Here is a 24301-nt window from a genome sequence, read left to right on the forward strand (position 1 = left end):
ACAGAGTATACCTTAGCCAAATTAGTGGGCTTGCGAGCGGCTGCCCGGAGACCCGCCATTAGAGTCTGGCGATAAAGGCGTAGCCGTCCCCTACCTTCTGCCGTGTTGTAATCCCACGCCGGCCTGGTCAGAGGAAAAGTCGCATTTATGAGATCAGGATTGGCAGTCGGTTGGCCGTCGTCCCCCAGGACCAGCTTTCTAGCTTCTACCTGTATTCTCTCTCGCTCCTCTGTTGTGAACAAGATTCGGAGGAGCTGCTGACAATCATCCCAAGTAGGCTGGTGGGTGAACATGACACTATCTAGTAAAGCCATTAAATCTTTGGGGTTGTCTGAAAACCGGGTGCTCTGAGTCTTCCAGTTATACAGATCACTGGTGGAGAATGGCCAGTACTGGAGCCTGGAGATTCCCGTGTCATCTGGGGGTCCTATTTCCCGGAGGGGTAGAGCCACTGTGGAGTCAGGCGGCTGGGGGGGGCTAGCCCGCAAAGTGCACCCTCGCGTCCACCCCGCCGGCCCTTCAGAGTTACTTTCACTTTCAGCGGGTCCAGGTGCGCCGGCCGCCTCCTGTCCGCCTGCTCCCTCCCACGGCCCAGCCCGGGGGGCTGGGGCCTGGGACCCAGAGGGGTACGGAGGGGGTTCTGTGGACAGTGGGTCCCCGCTATCAGGTAGAACAGGATGGGGGGGGCAGTCGGTTGCTTGGATTTTAGCGGCCGAGCAACCAGTGCCTTACAGGGTTCAGAGGCTAATTGGAAAGGGGACAGCCAAGGGGGCGGGTTCTCAGCTAGGTCCTGCCATATGAGGATATATGGGATATGATCCGGGTGGCCAGCACGCCCTGGTAGGAAAACCTTGGACTTGACTCTATTGATGACAGGAAGGCGGAATGTCCCCTCGGGTGGCCACCCTACATCAAAGGCTGGCCATTTGGAGCGGCATAGAGTAATTAGCTTTTCCTTCCTGATTTCCATACTATGATCATGGCCCCTTGCTCTAACATCCTTGAAATTACTTGTAAGGAGAGATAGGGGAGTGCTCTGGGTATTACCCATCTTGAACAGTAGCGCCCGGAGTGGCGTTTGGAACAGGTCCTGCAAGGAAAAGTGAGTTGCTGGAACAGGTCCTGCAAGGGAAAGTGAGTTGCTGGAACAGGTCCTGCAAAGGAAAGTGAGTTGCTGGATATCAACAACAAGTTATGTCAGTCTCAGGCGCGCTCCAGAAATCTGGGTCAGAATAAATCAGACAAGAATCAGATGAGAGCCAGGGGACGTCTCCCACTGGTCTCCGCTGGCCGTCCTATAGCGCGTCCGCCAGGACTATGTCAGCTTTCAGCTTCAGTTACAGACCTCGCGAGTCTCAGATACAGGTTCAGAACAGACACAGACAGACAAACAGAGACGAGCCGGCTCACCTATCAGCAGATCAATCCTGGGAGATCCGTTGACCAGGGGTCTGGTGGGCTTGGGGAATCCCGGACGAGCCCCCAGATGTTATGCCCAGACCGTTTATTCCCCGAAGAAGACCACCAGAGTCCAGAGTCAAAGCCAAGCGGCAAGGATCTTTACTGCAAGTTCGAACTTGGTCCCTCCATTCCACAACATACAAGAGGGCCCCGAACAATGCTTGCGCTCGCTTTTTATAGCCCGATGTAAATAGGACTTGTAAGGTTACAGAGGAACAAGGGAATTCTTTAGGTTACAGCATTACAATTGGTTAACATATTAAGTTATACATTTAGCAGTGATCTATTGGTTCCCGTGCTTTCAGTAAAACTACAAACAGCTGTGTCGTTATCAGGGATTTTTTTCCAGGTGGTGTTTTTCTAAAGTTGAGATATATGGTGGGACGTGTTTGTACTGGGCTCAGGAAGTTGAGAGATATATGGTGTTTGTACTGGGCCCAGGAAATTGAGAGATATATGTTGTTTGTACTGGGCCCAGGACTGAGGAATGTGCCTGATTTCTTTCAGTGTTTCTTTTAAATAAATATTATTTAAAATAAAACAAAGCAATCAACTATGTCAAATGGTGCTGGAGTTTTAAGGGAAAGGAAGATTGAGAGCTGGTCTTTGGGTTTGGCAGTGTGGGGTCACTGGTGACCTCAGTGAAAGCTGTTTTCTTGGAGCAACTGGAGTTTGTGAGAGAAGAGAAATTGTAGGCAGCAACAGATACAATTGATTTATGGAGTTTTACCTGAAAAGAGAGGAGAGAAATGGGTTGTAAATATATAGGAGAGTCATGAAGAGGCAACAAAAAGCCCTGGTTTTGCTTTAGTATTTTTCTCTTAAAATATGGGATAAATGACAGCATGTTTATGTGTTTGTGGAAATGATTCAGTAGACAGAGAAAGTGTGATGATGCTGTGGGACAGAGAGAGGAGGATGGCCTAAAGAGAGTCTTTAAGGGCTTCGAGAGGCCCTGTCAGCCTCCCAAATCCTCCCTATTGCAGCTCGACCTGTTCCTTCACAACTAATTACCATTTACTCACTTTCCATTGCTTTTCTTACTATACCGTTTAAAAAGAGGTTTTCTAATTGATTACCAGATAAAGAAGCATAACCAAATACAACAGAGGAAGAACTAGAAAGAAAACAATTTGTAAGAGGTAATACTTTTCTATGAATGAGTGGCAAATCTGGCTTTTAATGTTTAATCAGGTGAAGTGTAAACCAAAATTGATTTCCTTATACTCTAAGGGAAGGATACCGATCAGTCTTTTTCAGGACAAGGTTTTTAATCCTGGATTTTATGAAAATGCAAATAAGTTTACATTTCTGATTTACAGCAATTTTCAGTAAGTTTCAAAGCATAGTATTACAATGTGGTTCAGTGTTCAAAGTGCGGTTGACCATACAGAAGGCTGGATTAGAGTAGACATAAGTTAGAATTACCTGGAGTCAGTTCTTGTTACCTATTGCTATGGTTTGTGTATGGTTTGTTTTGGCCCTAACAAGTCTGCTGTTGAAACTCCACTCCCTCTCTTGCTTCCTCTCTGGTCATGTGATATCTGCACATACTGGTTCCCCTTTGCTTCCTCCAGGAGTAGAAGCAGCCAGAAGCCCTCACCAGCAGATCGGTGAGCCAAATAAACCTTTTGTATTTATAAATGACCTAGCCTCAGGTATTCCTTTGTAGCAGCAAACATGGACTAAACACCAGTGCCCTCACTCACTCCAGCTGACAACCACAGGGCTAACGTGATGTGACCCAAGGGTAGAAGTGAAAGCATGTGGAGGAGTGGATAGAAAGCGTGTCTCTTTCCAGCTCCCCAAATAGAAGTTTCTTAAAATCAGGCTTTGGCTAAGTGGTGGGCTTTGAATGGTCCAAAATGATAGTTATAAACAAATACCTGGAGTGCAGGCAGGTATCCTATCTTGTTGATTATCAACACAGGATGTAGAAGCCAGAGGAACCAGTTGACAGATACAGTGTTCTAGTAAGGTAAAGTGAAATTCTGACATTTTGAATTTTGAAAATCAAAGAGCCCAGTAATAATTTCTCACCCAGATGGAAAATCACTCATTCTTCATGAAGAAGAACCCCACATGAAGACTACAAGAAAAGTCCATATTCACCTTATTACACAAGCTGAAATATCTTCAGGCATGCATATTCGTGTTCTGTGAAAACTGGAGAGAAAAACTCTTAGCATAAATTATGGATGGGTTGTTTTAGGCTAAATTTCTTTTCAGGAGCTTTGCTGCTCCTTATGAACTACAGCCATAGCAACCTCAGAAACCCGTGTGGAGCATCACTCGTAAGCACGTTGGCTTCCTGAGCGTATTAGTGTAAAACACTTCTCTACCGAATTGAATACAATATCCTGCTGTATGGAAATAGTTCATATTGACCCCTTAAATACTAGGGAATGCTTGCTAAAGGCAGTGATCTGTTTGTACTTAAGGCAAAACCCATAATCTTAACAATAGATTACAGACGTGAACCGTTTGTCTTTTAAAGTCAGTTCCCAATTCAATGATAATTAAGTGATGCTGATGATACATAGAAGATGCATATCTTATTACTCACTATGCTAGTGGGGAAGGAGTCATTTTGTCTAAAAAATGATATCAAACGATTATGATAAAAATGTTAAAAGTGGGAACTAAACACATTCCTCTTTCACAAGACTTTAAATTGCCACCTGTTTTGCCACACCATTCTTGGCAGCCGCAAGTCTATGCTAGACTAGAGATTTTGAAATCTGGTACAACAGAGGAGCTGCTTTAGGCCCATAAAGATGGGTGGTCCTAGTCCGTAAATTCAAGGGCTGTTTAAAGGTTATTTGGGGAGCATTTCCTCATTGTGTAAAAAAGAATACAGTAGTTTTCCAGTAATGGAGTACATATGCACAAAATCCAATCACACCTAGGTTGTGGTTTGTTAAAGGTGGCAGCAAAGGCATCAGATACTTTTTTGGTCATAGGCATTTTCACAAGTTGATAATTACTTGTTCATCTGTTCCCCTCCCCCAATAGGATTTAAACTCCATGAGAATAGTAGGCTTACCTGATAATGCTTGACACATTGCTAAATAAATATTTGTTAAAAACCTTACATATAGTCATATCTAGAAGGTATTGTGGGTTCAGTTTCAGACTGCTCCAATAAAGCAAATATCACAATAAAGTGAGTCACAATAATTTTTTGGTTTCTCAGTGCATGTAAAGTTATGTTTATACTCTACCGTAGCCTATAAAGTGTGTAATAATATTATGTCTTAAAATGCAATGTGCAGTCACTAATTAAAAATAATGCCCGGGTGCAGTGGCTCATGCCTATAATCCCAGTGCTTTGGGAGGCCGAGGCAGGAGGATCACGAGGTCAGGAGTTCAAGACCAGCCTGGCCAACATGGTGAAACCCCATCTCTACTAAAAAAAAAAAAAAAAAAAATTAGCCCAGCATGGTGGCAGGCACCTGTAATCCCAATTACTTGGGAGGCTGAGGCAGGGCAGGAGAACTGCTTGATCCTGGGAGGCAGATATTGCAGTGAGCCAAGACTGTGCCTCTGCACTCCAGCTTGGGCAACAGAGTGAGATCCTGTCTCAAAAAACAAAAAAATAATGAATAAACTTATGTGTGGCTTTATTGCTAAAAAATGCTAATGATTATCTGAGTCATCGGCAAGTTGTAATCTTTTTGTTGGGGGAGATTCTTGCCTAGATGTAAATGGCTTCTGATGTATCAGCATTGTCGTTGCTGAAGGTTGGGGTGGCTGTGGCAACTTTTAAAAATAAGGCAAAAATAAAGTTTGCCACCTCAGCAGACTCTTCTTTTCATAGACGATTTCTCTGCAGCATGCAATGCTGTTTGAAAGCATTTTGCCCACAGTAGAACATTGGGGTTCATCCTTTCAAGCCCTGTCTCTGCCTTATCAACTAAGTTTATAGAATATTCTAAATCCTTTGTCATCATGTCAACAAATGTTCATAGCATCTTCACCAGGCATAGAAAGTGGGATTGCAGGCATGAGCCACCATGCCAAGTACTAATATTTTGAAAGGAATATTTTTGGGGGGCAGTACGTTTCAACAGTGGGCTTAAATGTTCAGTAAACTATGCAGAAAACAGATGTGATGTGCTTGCGGCTTTGTTGTTGCATTTCTAGAACACAGGCAGAGTTCATTGACTTGTAATAATCCCCATGTGTCAAGGACATGACCAGATGGAGATAATTGAATCATGGGGGCGATTTCCCCCTGTTCTCATGATAGTGAGTGAGTTCTCACAAGATTTGATGGTTTTGTAAGGGGCTTCCCCGCTTTGCTCAGCACTCATTATCTCTCCTGCCGCTCTGTGACGTGGTACCTTCCACTATGATTGTAAGTTTCCTGAGGCCTCCCCAGTCATGTGGAACTATAAGTCAACTAAACCTCTTTTCCTTATAAATTACCCAGTCTTGGGTATGTCTTCTTAGCAGCATGAGAAAGAACTAATACAGTGCCTTACTTACTCTCCTGTAATCCTTTGAAACAGCTCTGTGTAGCATTTCTTCTGTGCTCAGTTACACTGTAGAACAAGTGAAGGTGGCTGCTTTTTCTTTTTTCCCCATGGTGCTAGGATAGGCTCAGGATGAATATCTACTGGTCCTTTATATACTGTTTAGGATTTTAAAACTTTTTAAAGGAAACATTTGCAAAGAATCAGTGACCTCCTCTGTGTTACCCCCAAGCTTTTCCACACATGCCTGTGTAGCTCACAGATTTCCTTCTCTGTTCATGATAATCGCTCATTACAGAATAGTTAGGATTTTTAGCCTGTGCTGTTTGTGTGATATAGATCACCTTTATTTTTAACTTCTTTTCCTTTAAAATGCCTACATCATTTGGATAACTCTATTCTTAAGAATATAAAGCATGGAAAAAAAGGGGGGCACCTTCTTGTAAAGTTTAACATAGATTTATCTTGCAACCCAGGAATTTTACTCTGATATTTGCCAAACGTAATTGAAAACCTGTGTTCACAAAAAAGACTTCTGTAAGAATGTTCATAGCAGGCTTTATTCATAATAGTTCAAAACTGGAAACAAACACTCCAAATGTCCAGCAACAGTGAGACAGATAAACAAGTTGTAGTACATTAATACAACGGAATGCTACCAGTAATGGAAAGGAACACACTATTGAAGCACACAGCACCATGGCTGAATCGCCCCGACATTCTGTTGAGCCAATGTAGCAGGTTCAAAAGAGTACATACTGTATGATTCCATTTACAGATAATTCCAAAAGCTGGCAAAACTCATCTATGGTGGAAAAAAGTCAAAAAGACTGGCTGCCTTGAGAACAGGGATTGATTAGAAAGGACTATGGGAGGGACTTTATGAAGAGATGAAGTGTTCTCTTTGGTAGGATGTATGTTACAAGGATTTATGCACTTGTACCTTTAAGATTTGTATATTTCAGTGTCTGTAAATTTTACCTAAAAAACTAAAAAATATTAACATATAATTAATACTTTTACTATTTGAAGTGGTATGGCTTAGCACTTCTAAAACTACCTCTGTGTATTCTAGACTTGAGAAAATATATAAGTATATTAAGGATATTGGCAGCCAGATTTCACATGTTGGGTGAGGTAATTACAAATACAGAAATAGGGAATAGTGGAATATACATTGTAGTGTTTGGTTGGAACCGGAGGTATCAGAGTAGTCATGGTTTTTCATCTCTCTTAATATATGTATATTTAAGTAGACAAATACATACAGAATGGCAGTTATCAGCTTATACATACCTATGTGTGTGTTTGTGTGAGTGAGTGTGTGTGTGTGTGTGTGTGTGTGTGTGTGTATTGAGGTCCTTTCATATCTATATCTATATCTATATCTATATCTATATCTATATCTATATCTAATGCATTAGAAGCATTGACAGCAGTGTGATATAGCTCCAACTCTTGGATTTTAAATACCATTTTCTACTAAAGGGAACTGGGATTGCTTTGAATTAGAAATGGCTGATTCAAGGGCTGGCAAAGTATGTGACAAAAAGGTGAGGAAGTGTTGAAGGAATCGTTAGGATGTGTCAAAAGGATACAGGCACTGTCTTGAAGGAGTTTCTGCTCACCAAATCTGGGCCAATTTCAGCATCCAATTAAATGACAATAATCGTGGATCATGCCCTTTTGTGTAAGATAAGCTTTTGATTCCATGTTCATATGAGGGAAGTCAGGGAGGCAGCCAGGCAGGCTCACTCTTCTTCAGATTATGGCTTTCTAGCTTCATCACTTCATTGTTTCGCTGAAAAAAATTCAGAACCTCAATCTCATCTTGAGAAAACATCAGACAAACAAAATTGGCCTGTATTCTTCCAAAGTATCAAGTTCAGGAAACACAAAGACAGGCTGAGGAACTGTTCTACGTTGAAAGATGCTAAAGAAATGTGATGCCTAAGTAGCATATGTGATCTGGAATTTGAACTTAGACGGGTGAGGGATAATGATCCTTTATGGGACATTTTTGGGACAACAGGTGAACTGTGAATGTGTTTTTATTCAGCTAATATTGTTGTAGAAATGTTAAATTTTCTGATCATGGTAACTGTATTTAACTTGTAAGGGAATGTTCTTTTACTTGAGAAATGCACACTGAAGTGTTTCGGAATAAAGGGGCACACCAACTTGCTCTTAAATATTAAAACATATTTATAAAACGTGTGAGTGTGTGTGTGTATGTGCATGTGTGGACAGAAAGATTGATAGATACAATTTACTGATAGAATGCTGAGGCAAATTAGACAAATCAAATTATTGGTAAATCTTAGTGTCCTAGTTTAGCTGCTGTCACAAAGTCCCATAGACTGGGTGGCTTAATAAACTTCAGAAATTTACAATTCTGGAAGCTGTGAAGTTCAAGATCAGTCAAGGTGACGGCAGATCCAGGGTCTGCTGAGGACCTCTTCCTGATAATAGGCAGCTGTCTTCTTGCAGTGTCCTCACAGGGTGGAAGTGTCCAGTCCCTAATCCCATTCATGAGGGCTCTGTTCTCCTGACCTAATCCCTCCCCTGAAGCTCCCACCTCCTGATTGCATCACAGTGGGGGTTAAGATTTCAGCATAGGAATTTTAAGGGGGGGACAGAGATACAGTCTACAGTTCTGGGTAAAAGATGTACAAGGTGTTTCTTGTACTATTCTTGCAGTTTTCTGTAAGATCGAAATTATGTCAAAATAAAACATTATAAACAATATAAAAAGAAACAAAGGAATAGTATAAAGAATGATGAGAAGAAGATATTTTTCCAGCATTGAAGTTTATATTGGAAACTGAGGAGCTCCTTTTTATGCTGTTAAATATTAATCCAATTTAACGTTTGTCTCATTATGACTTCTTGTTTATTGTTGGCCTTCAAGATATGTTGTTGCCACCTCATAGAATCACAGACTCTCGGGACTAACAGGGGTCACAGTTTCCATGTGATTACTGAATTGCCTCCAAACTTTTTTGGCTAAGTGGCTGTCTAACGTATGTTTACATAGCTAATTCATTTTAGCAGGCATGGGAACATTTGTCCTCCCGGTTAAACCAGCTTTTACTTTCTTTCTGAACCAATGATTAACACTGATTTGTTCATTACCATTTTATTCTGTAAAATATTGTTTCCCCCTAGACAAGAGAGTGGCTTTCCCCTGGTTCCCAAACTGTGTTCCAAATACCCCGAGGCACCACAGCAAATATGCAAGGATAACATTCAGGATATATTAAAATGTCATGGGAAACACAGTGGCATATGTTGGACAGAACCTGATGTAGTTCATTTTCAATGTTAGCTTGGCATAGTTCAGTTTTAATATTAGATCACTACAGTTCTTTCCTTAAGGTCTTATCTTTGTGAAACTGTGTTTTTGGTGGTTGCTCAAATAAAACACAAGTACTGCATGAGATCAGCATGAAACAGAATATGAAGATGGTGGTGTCCAATTTGATTCGGAAATTGTGTAGCTCCCAGCTTACTCTACTTTGGAATTTTGACTCGTCTCGCATTATGAATGCTGCAGTGACGCCCAGTGTAAACTTGCTGTAGGGTGTCTTTGGAAAGGCATGAAAGGACTTTATGAAGTTAAAAATGCTGTAAAAATACAAGTTCTTAACATCTTTATTAGTATGCTTATTGTGATTGTTATTAGTCAAGCCATAGAATTCATGTTTACTCAATCTAATAGAGATTGATTCCTTTATCATGGGGTTTCCATAGAAGTGTCTTAGAAGTATGTGATTTGACATTGACGTAATTTGTCTCCTCAGCTTTGCCTTTCGTAACAGTCCTGATAAATAATAGAATGACCACAAGGTGAACAGCCAAATAACAGTTTTGCTTATTCTTGTACATTTGCATGTAATTTTATATTTTACAGTATATTATGGTTTGAGTGATTTGTTAACTATGTAGATAGACCTTTAATATCTGAGTTAATGTGTCAATATAAAATAGTAATTACAGTAAAAACATTTTGCTGTTATGTTTGCAGTTATAATGAGAAACAAAAGGAAACAGGATGTGCTAACATATTCTATTAGATTAAATATTAGAATTTGAAGCTTAATATAAACAAGAAAAAAATTTAAAACCTAGGTCATAGCTTATCTTAGAAAGTTAGTGTTGGAAAGGGAAAGTATTTTACAGACAGTATAATTCAGCCTTCTCATTAGACAAATGAGAAAATTAAAGCCCAGAGATGTGAAATGAAATCTCATGATAAACTGTCCAATTCCCAGAATGTCTTCTTATTCTCACTTGTTTGTAACAACCCATTTCCTGCCCAAAAGAATTGGAGAACAGCTGGTTATTGATCTCAGCCCTGCACATAGGTCATTATTAAAGAGCCTGTTCTCAGAATTCTATGCTAAGAGGAAGGAGTCAGCCGTGTATCATTTATGTAGGGACTGAATGACTAAAAACTCCCCTTAAGCTGGCTAATGCTCCTTTCTTCCACTTGAAAAATGAAGAATTCAGAGAATGTATTGGTTTATTTAAAAGAAATATCTAGTGATTTTTAAACATGAAGCTTTTGCGTGGCTGGATCTAGGTGTTCAAAGTCTATCATTATAACTTAGGTCTCTCACTATCGTTTGGCTCAGCTTTCTTTTAGGCTAGCTTCATTCTCATAGAAGCTCCTTTTAAAGACTATGGGATAAAGAAAATACAGAACTAGTGGTTGGAATAAGTGGAATAAGTAAGGAAGAGAGGGTGTGATAGAGTAGAATATTTTATCTGGAGTTATTCAGCACTTGAAATAGCTCGAATAGGATCTGCTTACAGATGATAAAGAAAATAACATAAGTTTTGGTGACCTCAAACAACGTTGTCATATTTTAGAGTCATTAGAATTTCAGGTGTTCCTGATTTTTATGTAAATTCTATAATTATGTAAATACCTATCAACAGGTACCTGGGTAAGAGCAAGACTTGGACAAAAATTTGGAGCTAGAAAATAACTGAGAATTTTTGGCTGTTAAGATTACACTTTAGCAACAAAAAGTCACAAAACTGAGTTGGAGACCAATGACTTACCATAGTCAAGTGTGCAACGAAGCAAGTAGGACCCACAAGGCTAAAGGAAGGGGGAACCAGCCCTCAGAAATGTTAGGCACCGCCCAGGAAGGCAGCAGATGTGAGAAGGGATTACATATACCTGAGAGAACCTCTTCCACAGCCCAGGCTCTCAATGCTTGGGAAGAGAACAGGGAGTGGCTACCACAGGTAAAAGCCTAATAGTAGCAGTTAGTAGTTTTTGGAGTTCGAAATGCAGCTTAAGAATTGCTTGGCAGGTTTCTATTTTGCCGCCTTGGGTCATAGTAATTAATTGATTTATCCTGTTCTCTTTACTTGGGAAGCTCTTCCCTCAGATTCCTGCAAGTGTCACTTCTTCAGTCCCTTGCTGCATGGGGGATCCTTCAGTGTGGAGTTCTGTCTCCTGCTGAGTATGTCTGTTCCAGAAGTGTATTCCCAAACTGCAGTCACCAGAGGGTGTGTTCGAGAACCCATTGTGGCTCATTTTTGAGACAAACCTTGAGCTAAAACTTCACTGATTACTTGATCTCCATGAGCCCCTTTTGATTGGTACACCTCAGTGGAGTTTGGGTCTCTTCATAATTAGTACTGCATTGCATTCCAGCCTGGGCAACAGAGCTAGACCCTGTCTCAAAATAATAATAATCATAAAGAATCAATGTCAGGTTAGAGCTGATGTCCAGTGGTTCCCCAAGTCTAGTAATTCTGCGTGCCCCCATAATATTCAGTCACCCAGGTAAATGGCTGCAGACCTCTTTGGGAAAGGTAGGCGGAAGATCTATGCTATAAATTTTTGGCAGCATAGTAGGATTCTTCTTCAAGGGGAACTTGCTTTCTCTTTCCTTATTTAAGGAGTTCTGGGCCTGCGAATTGGCTCATGTCTGGGAATTCAGTGAAGTATTCTGACTTTCTCTGTGGTCATCAAGTCAGATTTTTGTTCATTTAAGCCATAACATTTCTGTTTAAACAAATGAAAAAAAAGATATCAATAGGCTGCCCTATTCAGTTCCAGGGACACTGTTGTCTTTGTTTTGTGTTGCTATACCAGAATACTACAGACTAGGAAATTTATAAATAAAATAAATTTATTTCTTACAGTTCTGGAGACAGAGAAGCCCAAGGTCAAGGTGCCTGCATCTGGCAAGGACCTTCCTGCTGCATCATCCCATGGCAGAAGGTGGAAGGGCAAGAGATCACGCTTTAGAGAGAGAGGAAGGTGGCCAAACTCATCCTTTTATTCAGAAACCCACTGCTGAGATAACTAACTCACTCCCCCAGTAATGGTATTAATCTGTTTATGAAGACAGGGCCATCATGTCCTAATCACCTCTTAAGGTTCCACCTCTCCATACTGTTGCATTGGGGATTATTTAACACAAACTTTGGGAGATACATTTAAACCATAGCACTCCACCACTGGCCACCAAAATTCATGTCCTTTTAACATGTAGTATGCATTAATTACATCCCAATGGCCTCAAAGTTCTTAACTTGTACAGCATCAGTCCAGAGTCTCATCTAAATCCGGTATGAGTGAGACTCAAGGAACAATTCGTCCTGAAACAAACCTTCTCCAGCTTTGAGCCTGTGAAATCAAAACAAGTCATCTACTTCCAAAATTCAATGGTAGAATAGGCATAGGATTGATACTCCCATTCCAAAAAGGAGAAATAGACAAGAAAAGGGGTAACTGGTCCCAAAAGTCCAAAACTCAACAGAGAAAACAACATTAAGTTTTAAAGCTGCAGAATAATCTTCTTTGACTCCATTCCTCCCATTCTGGGCACACTGGAGTGGGGATGAGGCTCCTCAAGGCCTTGAGTATCCTTGCCCCTATGACTTTGCTGGGGCCAGCCCACACTTCAGCTCTCACAGGTTGATGTCTCTCATGCCTAAGCTTCTTCAGAATTGTGGAGTTGCATTGATAGCTCTACATTTTGGAGTCTCTGAGATGGCCTTGCTCTCAGGGCTCCGCTAGCCATTGGCCTACTGGGGGCTCTCTGTGGGGGCTCCACTGCTGCAACAAGTTTGTCCGTGGGCCCCAGGCTGTCTACTACATCCTTTGAAATCTAGGTAGAGGCTGCTGTGGCACCACAGCTTATGCAGCCGGCAAGTTCGCAGTTAGTGCTATGTGGATACCACGGTGACTTACTGTTTGTGCCCTCTGGAGGTGTGGCAGGAGCTGCACTTGAACTCACTTGAGCCATGGCCGGGGCTCACACTATAAAGGAATGCAGGGAGTAGAGTTCTAAGTTGCCTGGGCAGCAAAAGCTGAGGTTCCATGGACACCTTTCTGGAAACTTTGCCCTCAAGGCCCTGCTCTGAGCCTGTGATGGGAGGGATGGCCTCCAAGATCTCTGAAGCAGCTTTATGATCTTTCTCCCGTTGTCTTGATGAATGGCACCCAGATACTTGAGTTCATTGCCCTTAAGTTCTGCTTTCTATATAGCCCTGGGACATGGCTACAGATCAGTCAAGTTCTTTGTGACTTCGTTAGGATGGCTTTTACTCCAGTTGCCAGCATCTTGTTCATTTCCATCCAGTACCTCATCAGAATAGCCTTTATTGTCCGTGTTTCTATCAGCGTTCTGATTGTGACCACTTAAGTAATTCCTAAGAAAGTTAAAGCCCTTCCTGCAGCTGTTGTTTTTTTTCTAAGCCCTCACCAGAATTTCCCTTAATGCTTCCTTTATTGTAGTCTAGGCTCTTTACAGCCATTTCCTCCAAGTTCTTCTGGCCTCTACTCATTTCCCAGTTCCAAAGCTGCTTCCACATTGTTAGATATTTGTTATTGCCACAGCCCCACTTGTTGGTGCCAGTTTTCTGTTTTAGTCCATTTTGTGCTGCTGTAATAGAGTATCTGAGACTAGGTAATTCATACAGAACAGAAATTTATTTCTTACAGTTTGGGAGGCTGGGAAGTCCTGGATTGAGGGGCCTTCATTTGGTGAGGGCCTTACTGCTGTGTCATCTCATGGCAGAAAGGACAAGAGCAAGAGAGAGTGTACAAGAGAGAGAAGGGAAGAGGACCAAAGTTACCTTTTATCAGGATCCTGCTCCCATGATAACTCATTCACTGTCCCGATCACATCATGATTCCATTCACAAACACCATGATTCCATTCACAAACACCATGATTCCATTCACAAACACCATGATTCCATTCACAAACACCATGATTCCATTCACAAATACCATGATTCCATTCACAAACATCATGATTCCATTCACAAGGCTGTGCCTTTTAAAGGGCCCGCCACTCAACACTGTTGCGTTGAGGATGAAGTTTCCAAAACATGAACTTTGGAGGAAATGTTCAAACTGTAGCACCTGGGATCAAGCAGCTGTGCTGAATATTTCTGTGACCAAATTCCTCCGCAGCTTTGCTTCTGTTGATTATGCTGACAATGCCCACCTTGTCTCTGGATGTGAAGTGCTCCCACTTGTCCTCTGCCACATCAGTATCCCATCTTCTGGGTGAATTCAAGAACATAGCCATATGGCAGCAGTTCTCACATTAATTCCTGGCCCACACCAGAGCCAGGTGTATATTCACATATTCCAGGGCTCCCCCTGTAAACGTATTTCTCATGGCCTTGGTGAAGGGGGGCATCCCTAGGACATAGCCAGGGGATTGCCAAACTGGTCTCCTATCATCAGGCAAATCCAGCATTCCAGTCTTGCTAAGCCTTTGAATACATACCAGGGAAGTTCTGAGGTTTCAACTTCGTGGAGCATCGGCCACTTTTGGGAACAGATTTCAGCCAACCTAGCCCTAGCACACTGAACCCAAGCTGGTGCTCGCATATAAAATCCTGCCATATTTACGTATTGATTCCCTTCCAACTAGAATGTGAGCTTATTGAAGACGATAGATGTAATTGTTTCACTGTTGTAGGGTCTCTGATAACTAGAAGAGAGCCTGCTCTAGTGCATTGTCTGGGTGTTCAGTGGTATTTGTCCAGTCATTGACTGGTTGGTTACTTATTTGTTCATTCAACAGGTATTCATTGAGTATAGTGCTCAGAAAAACAGCAAGTCATAGACCTTTAGAAGTGGAAGTTATCTGAATGATCAAGAAGCAGAAAGATGGCCAGGTTGGGACAGTGAGGGTAGAGGGAATGGGGTGTGAAATGAAGTTCTGAGCTGGATAGTAACCATGCTTTGCAGCATGTGGCGTGTTTCCATGTGAGGCGTTTTTGTCTATTATTCCAAGTGCAGTAGGAAGCCCCAGGAGTGTTTTAAGCCAGGGAGAGACAGAATTTTATATTTCAAGTTTACAGTACCTGTTGTCTTGAGACTAGGTTTAGTAAGACAAGTTTGGGAGCAGGGAGATTCGTTGGAGGACTGTTTTTTATTCCTCTAGAGAATACACAGTGTAGCTTGAACTAGAGCAGGGTGGGGGTTGACATCTCCCTGTCCACCTGCTGTTGTCACTGGTGCCGTGATGAAGCCTTGTGCTGTGGACATGCTGTGGGGCTGCTGCTGTGGGGACAGTGGCTGCAGTGCAAGCATCTAACTCTTGCTATGGTGGCAGGGATGAGAGCAGACCAAGGTGGAGCCGTATAGATAGAAAGGAATGGAAAATTAGAGTGGCACACGGGACACTTGTTTCGCCCAGTGCAGCGACTGCAGCAGACTTTTCTAACATCTTACAGAGGTGCACTCAGCAAGCTCTTCTATGATATTATTTTTACTAATCCAGTTGCCTCATATATATAAAACTTCAGAAACAAAGTTAAACTTTATAACAGCGCTATTTTAATATAAATAGGCTGCATAGATGCAGTCTATGGATAATTCTAAATATCCAGGCGCAATGACTTATGCCTGTACATCCCAGCACTTTGAGAGGCTGAGGCAGAGGGATCACTTGATCTCAGGAGTACGAGACTAGGCTGGGTAACATGGTGAAAGCCTGTATCTGCAAAAAATACAAAAATTAGCCAGGCATGGTGTGGTGGTGTGTGCCTGTATTCCCAGCTGCTTGGGAGGTGGAGGTTGCAGTGAGCTGAGATAGTGCCACTGCATTCCAGCCTGGGTAACAGAGATAGACCCTGTCTCAAAATAAATAAATAGTCATAGCAATTTTAATTTTCAATCTATTTTTTTATAAAATAGATTATAATATTTAAATCGTGCTATAAAAACACAATGAATAGCTTAGTGTATTAAGTCACATATATTAATAGTATGTTTTACAGACTGAGGAATTTTTATTATATTTTATTTAAACTCTGTTTTTATTTTTGTTATTTTTAATCCAAAGTACCAAGATACGAATATGCAGGGAGTTGTATATGAACTAAACAGCTATATAGAACAACGGTTGGACACAGGAGGAGACAACCAGCTACTCCTCTATGAACTGAGCAGCATCATCAAAATAGGTAAGAAGCATTTTGTGTTCCTCTTAGGAAAACTGGGCAAAGATTCTTTTACAAAAAGCAGTAAAAAAAATTTGCTTACTAAGAGGCAGATGAAAGTCATTTATATTTACTTCTATTTCTGGACTAAATTTGAAGTGAAAATATTTTATTATGAAACTACCAGAGTGAGTCAAACCTAAAACTTTCTAAATTATCTAATCCCAAATAAGTATCTGCCTGATACATACATGTAATATACTATGCCTTCTAAGTCACACCTAGTTTCCTTTGGAAAGCATGGTTTTATTGAATTAAATCACATCTTTATAAAATGTATTAATTTTAAAGAGAGAATAAGCATTTTAAATATATTTGGGTAAATGACAATTTTATATACCATTTAAGAAATGGGTTATGTTGTGAATAGAATGGGGAAAGTTGTGTCGGAAAAGTACTATTTTAGAAGGATGCACTTGTTTTTAGGACACATTTTTCAGAAGGATACCCACTATGACAATTGGATCTTTCATTTTTCTTTTGTTTTTTAATTTGAAAATAAAAATATTAATGAGACCAACTATAGTGATCACATTTATTATATATTTAAGTATATGCTAGGCACCTGTCTATGCGTATTATATGCATTAACTGACTTATTTTTATTATGGTCTCGTGAGGTTGTTTTTATTATTACCACTATTTTACTGATGAGGAAGCTTTTATTATTACCACTATTTTAAGATGTTTAACAGAGAGGTTAAATATCTTACCCAAAGTGACACAGGTACAAAGGAGTTATTTTACTGATGAGGAAGCTATAGAACAGCGAGGTTAAACATCTTACCCAAAGTCATACAGGTAAAAAGGAGTTAAGTAGGGGTTTAAATTGAGGCAGTCCCTCCAAGACTTACACTGTTAACTGCTATAGTTGCCTTCAGATGGCCCTGAAACAATTTTAGGTAAGTTAAATTATGTTTGCTTCAGTGACAATTGTAGATGAATACATCCGCTTTTTAGGTTGATACTTAATTAATTTTGGTTAATTAATATTATAAATGTCACTTGTGGTATTTTAGAAACTTAAAAATTTAAGCACCGTTCTCAAATTTAAAAAATATTAAATGATTCTGAATACTTACAGTTCAACAAATATGTTACTATGTAGTACATTGACTGCTATATGCATTTGAGGATATCATATCTTAAATTTTATACTCACTGATGAAAAATGTAGAGGATATTTTCATTATGCTATTGAGTAAGGCCATAAATGATTTTGTTCCATTTACTGCATGACCATTGATTCTGTTAACAAGTCAGTTTGAAAGACTCACATCTGCCGCTCACCGTAGAGAATGCATACATGTTCGATTCTCCCACTGAGCTCAGTTTCTTCCTTTTCTTATTACTTTGGCAGCCACAAAAGCTGATGGATTTGCATTGTATTTCCTTGGAGAGTGCAATAATGTAAGTATCTAAATTTAGATTTTGGTGCTCTAGATAAGAAAATATCATAAGCTCCTTTAAAAAAGTTATAAACAACAGACATTTCATGATTAAGTATTTTTCATTTAAATTCATTTTGGTTTTAGTTTCTATATTTGGTTGTTACCAGCAAGAATTTTACTGACATGGCAACATTTAGGCATAAAATCTTGTGTGTGTGTGTGTGTGTGTGTGTGTGTGTGTGTGTTTCCTTTGGTTTGTGGTACCCTCGGTTATAAATGGTGTTTCTAGATTTAGTGTTTTGTATAAAAGTTATTTGGCACTGTGAGCTTGGATGTTGTAGGGGAATTCCTGTACCCTCTTTACACACAATCTACAGAAAGTTGAACGTTTTCTTGGTGATTTGTAAAGTTTTTGCAGATGACTCTAAAACTCCTAGGGTGTAGTCCTAGGGCTCTGAGTCTAGATCCCTAAGCTGCCTTACTGTAGTAGGCTCAGGCCAGTCAAGGAATGGGGATTCTCAGCTCTGGCTGTTCCAGTCTTCTGTCGGCAGCCCGGATCCTGCGTTTCTGGTCTAACTAACCTGGAGCACAGCCCACCGTAAAATGCAACATACATAGGCACTTCCAAAAGTATTTCAAGATGTTCAATTACTGGCATTTGATTTTTGATACAGTATTAAAAAGTATATGTATTTTAGCGTAATTTGAGCCAATAATACTAATATTCGTAACTTTAATGTATAAATTCCCTCAAATTTCTTTGACACATTTTTGCTTCACATTTCTTATGTGTTAGGCATTGCTATCTGAGATTTGGAATGTATTTTTGCAATATGCTACATGTATTCTTGAGTAATCAAAAGATGTATAAAATTATTTACATTATATACAGTGTTACTAGGAATAGAAACAAAAGCATTCTGAGATTTTTAGTAGGACTCTTAAATATAACAGTTTTGCAGAGTGTGAAAATAGTTGCACAGAAATATTTATTGGCTGATTTAATTAACTTACAGCTTATCTTATGCGTTTCCATGGCCATTGTTTTCCCTTGTATTGTAATAAATTACGCTTGTTACAAAGGCTTATTTAGGGCAAAGACATTTTCTTGTTCATTCTTGTATTTCCCAAGCCCCTCTCCTTGTGCCTTTCATATAAACAGATAAGAATGTTTATTAATTTGCATTATTCAGATACTACTACCACTTCTAAATAAACTATATTTCAGACACTGGTAGTATTCTAAAATGGCTAAGCTACTAAAATAACAAATGGATATTACTTTTTTCTGTGCATTAAAAATTATTTTTAAAATGTCCAAGTTTTTATTAAAAGTTAGTAATTTCTTTTAGAAAAATATTTTGCAGTTTGCCATTATTTTTTAACTGGCTGATATGTGTGGAATGCAGTCTATTGTGGTCCACGTCGCATTACTCCTTCTGAGTCGCCTCCAGCAGTCCCCCGTGTGGCCACGCAGCCGTGCTCACATCCAGTCCCTTACCCTCGGGTGTCTAGTTCAGATCCGGGTGGACATGTGGCCCATGAGGGCCCCGGCAGATTCTTTGCTAAAACCTGTATCTTGGACTCAGCAATTCTAGCCGTTCACCTGAACGAAAGTGATAACAACCCTGAAGTTGAGGCTGCCTCTACAGGATGCTCTCTTGCCCTGTGGAAAGAGAATATAGAGACAGCTGCGGGCAGAGACTGAGAGGTGCAGGCAGCAGGCACCCTGTGGCTGCAGTGGATGGGAGCCCAAAATGCTGACTTTGCAGGGCTTGGATTTAGGTTACAAAACCCATATTCTTAATCACTTGGCTTAAAAAAAAATTTTTTTTTGCTTTATTTGCAGACTTCTCTATACATTGGTCTCAATGAAGTAGTTTCCTCTTATGATTCAGCAAAAAGGTGTTCTATCTACAATATCTAAATTGTAATTTTATATATCAATTTGAATTATTTCATCTTTACTTATCTTTTACTTTAGTAACTTAAAGGACGGGTACAATATCCTCTCAGTTTTATTCTGGCTCCTTATTCTAAACTCCTAAGACCAGTCCATTCACTGGGCATGCTTCTCTCTAGGGGCACTGATTCCCTGTTCCTTCTTTCTTTCCTGCATCTCAGGGACTGAGTCTCTTCTTAACTTAAGATCCCTGTGAACAGCAGGGTACATAGTGAAATTGTAGCTGTCTCTCAGCTTCCCAAGTCGGATCCCACTGTACACTGTATTTTGCTTTCTCAATGTTATGTATGTCTTCTTCATAGAACATAGCTGAGTCTGTGATCACATGTTTATCTGTGATTTGAGTGGTTATTTGTTTATCTGGCTTTCTTGCTAGAATATCAGCTTTATGAAGACAGGTACCTTATCTGCCTGGGAGGATCATTCTTGGGGATAATTACTGTGTTTTGCTCACTCTGTTTTGCCCTTTATGCATTCCACCTAGATAGCTAAGCCCTTGTGATTTCCTTAACCCAGGAATTTCTGTGGGTAGGAAGAAGACATGGGCTGAGAAATCTTAAGTTCACTCAAGTGTTTCTTTAGATGTATCTACATGATTACCACTGTCTTTGTTCTTCATTTCTTCTTGTATCTCGAGTCGTCCCGTTTGGGATCACTTTTCTTCCATCTGAAATACATCCTCTAGAGTTTCCCTCAGCGAGAGTTTGCTGATGGAAAGCACTCTCAGTTTGTGTTTGTGTGAATTTGTCTTTATTTCACCCACTTTCCTGGAATATGTCTTTGGTAGATAGAGTTCAGGTTGATAAATTATCTCTCTGAATATTGACTAAAATAAAGATACTGTTTTTCAATTTATTTTGGTTTTCATTATAGTTTTTATTTCCTGTACATATTTTCAAACTTGTCTTTTATTTCTTGAAATACATTAACTATACTTCTTCTATGTTCTTTTGAATTTACAGTTTCTTGGGTTTGTTTCGTTCAACTCTGACAGATGGTGACTCTTTTGCTTATGTGTTTTATGGTTTTCTTTTTATTTTTCCTTTCTCTCTTTCCCTCTCTCTCTCTCTCTCTCTGTAACTGTGAATTCTATTCTTTCATGGGGTTCTTAAATGGATACTCTCAAGGCTTGTTAGAAGTGCCTTTCTAGTTCCTTTCTTGGACATAGACAGGCATTTGTTTCTGCTAGTCACTTAAGGTATTACCAATCCAAAACCATTTTAAACTAAATTATCTGGCTGAGATGAATTTTCAGACTACAAAGTAGTATGGCTTCAAGAGTCAAATCCACATGATGCACAATTGTGACTTCTCAGAGGAGATTGTTATTTTCCCTCCAGTACTAATTTCAAAATAATCTGGTTTCCTTGCAGCCTCTTTGCTGGGGTAAGTGTATTTGTCCTTCAACCAAAGATGAATGTGTGGCCTGTTGCCTGTCCTGACCCTCTCAAGGGGTCTTGAAAGGCCCCAGCTTTTCTCTCCTGTCTCCCACTCTCCATGTGGCTTTCCTGGGAGAAGATCAGTCTATTCAGTCATTAGTTAATTCTCTGAAGAGACAGCCAGCTTTGGGATCTGGTCAACTCCCATGGTTCCTTTATTTACTTCCTTTTAGATTTCTGTGGATTCCTTCCATTCTTCTCACCCAACAAAGCAATATAAAAGATGAGTAAAATATATTTTATGCAGCCTTTAAATAAATTTGAAATTGTTTTTTCAAAAGTGTCAGCCAAATGATCTAATCTGCTGTATTGCTGGCAATAGAAGATATACTTCTGAAATGTAACCAACCATATTAAATTAAATAAAACATCTTTTGCCTAGGTAAGCAGATACATGTATATATTTTTGTATTTCGTCTTTTGCACCTGAAAGGTACAAAAGGTACATCACTTGCCAACTCTACAGATGATTATGACACTTACCAAATAAGTACTGAAATTTATCATCATGTTTCTGAAATAAACATACTGTATTACGGGCGGGTACGGTGGCTCACACCTGTAATCCCAGCACTTTGGGAGGCTGAGGTGGGTGGATCACGAGGTCAGGAGATCGAGACCATCCTGGCTAACACAGCGAAACCCCGTCTCCACTAAAAATACAAAAAATTAGCCAGGTGTGGTGGCTAATATTGATAAAGATAATTATCAATCTTTAAAAGATTGTCTTGATTTGGAATCATAGCAAGAAAGTATTTCTTAAATAACTCAATTTCACAGCAAAAATTAAATACTTTAGTGACAAAATTATAATAAAACCCAAATAGACCGAGAAAATTTTCTGTCCATATCAACAAATACTAAGGGTTAAAAAAAGAATTATACAGTTTTTACACTTATTAAAGTATTACACTGTAATAAGTTTTTACACTTATTAAAGTATTACACTTTAATAAGTTTTTACACTTATTAAAGTATTTTCTTCTCAGTCAGTAGAAATAAATTTCTGAAATTGATGTAATGAGAAATATAACTTAAATAACATTTAAATATGTCAGAAGTTCTAATAGAATTTAAAAATGCACATTCATATAAGCAAGGAGGAAAAAGCATTCTGTGTTTTTTTTCACATAGAACATTTAGCAGAAAAAGACAAAACTTAAATACTAAAAAGCACTAATATTAAAACATAAAATACTGTTGTGGAAATCATTATGTGATTATAACAAAATTACTTATAAAGAAGATCCAACTGTTAAAAGAAAAAAAATTGGATCAGGTTAAAAAACAAAACTGTCTTTTATTCTGGTGCATTGAAGTTTCTGAAGCAAAGTGGAGAAAATGGCCAGAAAAGCGGTAGTATTTTTAGTTATTGAGATATCAAGAAAACAAGTTAGAAGACGTTATCAATACCATTATTATTTATCCAAATAATGCACATATTAAACTCAGTATATTAGGTTAGGACTTACCAACTTGGGGTTCCTTTTCTTTCCTGGGCTAGACCCTAACTTTAATGTATTTAATTTCTGTCTAAGAATTCTTCATAGGACTCCTATAATGGCTAAAAGCAAAGGAAATTGGAGGGCTCAGAAGAAGACAGGAAGATGAGGGAAAGTTTGAAACTTCCCAGAGACTTGTTGAATGGTTGTGAGCAAAATGCTGATAGTGATGTGGATAGTGAAGTCCAGGCTGAGGTGGTCTCAGATGGAGATGAGGCCTGGCTGCTCCTAGCCATGCATAGTCATATGTGTTCACAAAGGGAGGGTTTTGTGTTTAAAAGGGAAGCAGAACATCAAGTTTAGAATATTTGTAGCCTGACCATGTTGTAGAAAGGAAAAAACTCATTTTCTGTGGAGAAATTCAAGCCACTGGCTGCAGAAATTTGCATAAGAGGAGCCAAATATTAATCACCAAGACAATGGAGAAAATGTCTCCAGGACATTTCAGAGATCTTCACAGCAGCACCCTCATCACAGGTCCAGAGGCCTAGGAAAAATGGTTTCATGGACCAAGCCCAAGGACCGGCTACTCCAAACATGGCATCCTGTGTCCCATTCACTTCAGCTCTAGCTGTGGTACATAGAAGGCAAGAGTTTGGGAGCCTCCACCCAGATTTCAGAGTATGATAGAAATGCCTGGATATCCAGGCAGAATTCTGCTGCAGGGGCAGAGCCCTCATGGAGAACCTCTCCTACTATAGTGCAGAGGAGAAATGTGGGATTGAGTTCCCCACACAGGGTCCCCTCTGGGGTAATGTCTAGTGGAGCTGTGAGAAGAGGGCCACTGTCCTCCAGACCTTAGAACGGTAGATCCACCAACAGCTTCTACCATGTGCCTGGATTAGCAGCAGGCACTGAATGCCAGCCCATGAAAGCAGCCGCAGGGGCCATACCCTGCAGAACCACAGGGGCAAAGCTGTGGTTGTGGACTTGGGAGCCCACCCCTTGCATCAGCATGCACTGGATGTGAGACATGGAGTCAAAGGAGATTATTTTGGGGCCTTAATATTTAATGACTGCCCTACTGGGTTCTGGACTTGTACAGTGTCTGTACCACCTTTGTTTGGGCAAGTTTCTTCCTTTTGGAATGGGAGCATTTATCTGATACCTGTACCCCCGTTGTATCTTGGAAGTAACTAACTCGTTTGTGATTTTACAGGCTTACAGGTGGAAGGGCCTTGCATTGTCTCAGATGAGACTTTAGACATGGACATTTATTTTTGTTTTTTGTTTTTGAGACAGAGCCTTGCTCTGTCACCCAGGCTGGAGCGCAGTGGTATGGTCTCGGCTCACTGCAACCTCTACATCCTGGGTTCAAGCGATTCTCCTGTCTCAGCCTCCTGAGTAGCTGAGACTACACGTACATATCACCGTGTTCGACTAGTTATTTTTCTGTATTTTTAGTAGAGATGGAGTATTGCCATGTTGGCCAGGCTGATCTCAAACCCCTGACCTCAGGTGATCCACCCGCCTCAGCCTCCCCATTACAAGCGTGAGCCACCATGCCTGGCCTACACTTAGACTTTCAGGTTAATGCTGGAGTAAATTAGGACTTTGAAGGACTGTGGGG

At 40.1% G+C, this 24301-nt stretch overlaps 1 protein-coding gene across 9 annotated transcripts in view; it reads left to right on the forward strand.

Annotated features, from left to right (window-relative positions):
• PDE10A (phosphodiesterase 10A) overlaps positions 1–24301 on the forward strand; it is a 362722-nt gene that overhangs the window by 226513 nt on the left and 111908 nt on the right. For 7 of the 9 annotated variants that reach the window (XM_030929478.1, XM_030929471.1, XM_030929470.1 and 4 more), the window contains 2 exons: positions 16280–16400; positions 17797–17846. In XM_030929478.1, the coding sequence (XP_030785338.1) occupies positions 16280–16400; positions 17797–17846 (171 nt within the window). Of the gene's footprint in view, positions 1–12107; positions 12226–16010; positions 16401–17796; positions 17847–24301 lie in introns of all 9 variants that reach the window. The other 2 variants (XM_030929475.1, XM_030929477.1) reach the window with 2 other exon arrangements.

The sequence above is a fragment of the Rhinopithecus roxellana genome, chromosome 4 (genome assembly GCF_007565055.1).
Source record: "Rhinopithecus roxellana isolate Shanxi Qingling chromosome 4, ASM756505v1, whole genome shotgun sequence".
NCBI classification, from domain to species: domain Eukaryota; kingdom Metazoa; phylum Chordata; class Mammalia; order Primates; family Cercopithecidae; genus Rhinopithecus; species Rhinopithecus roxellana.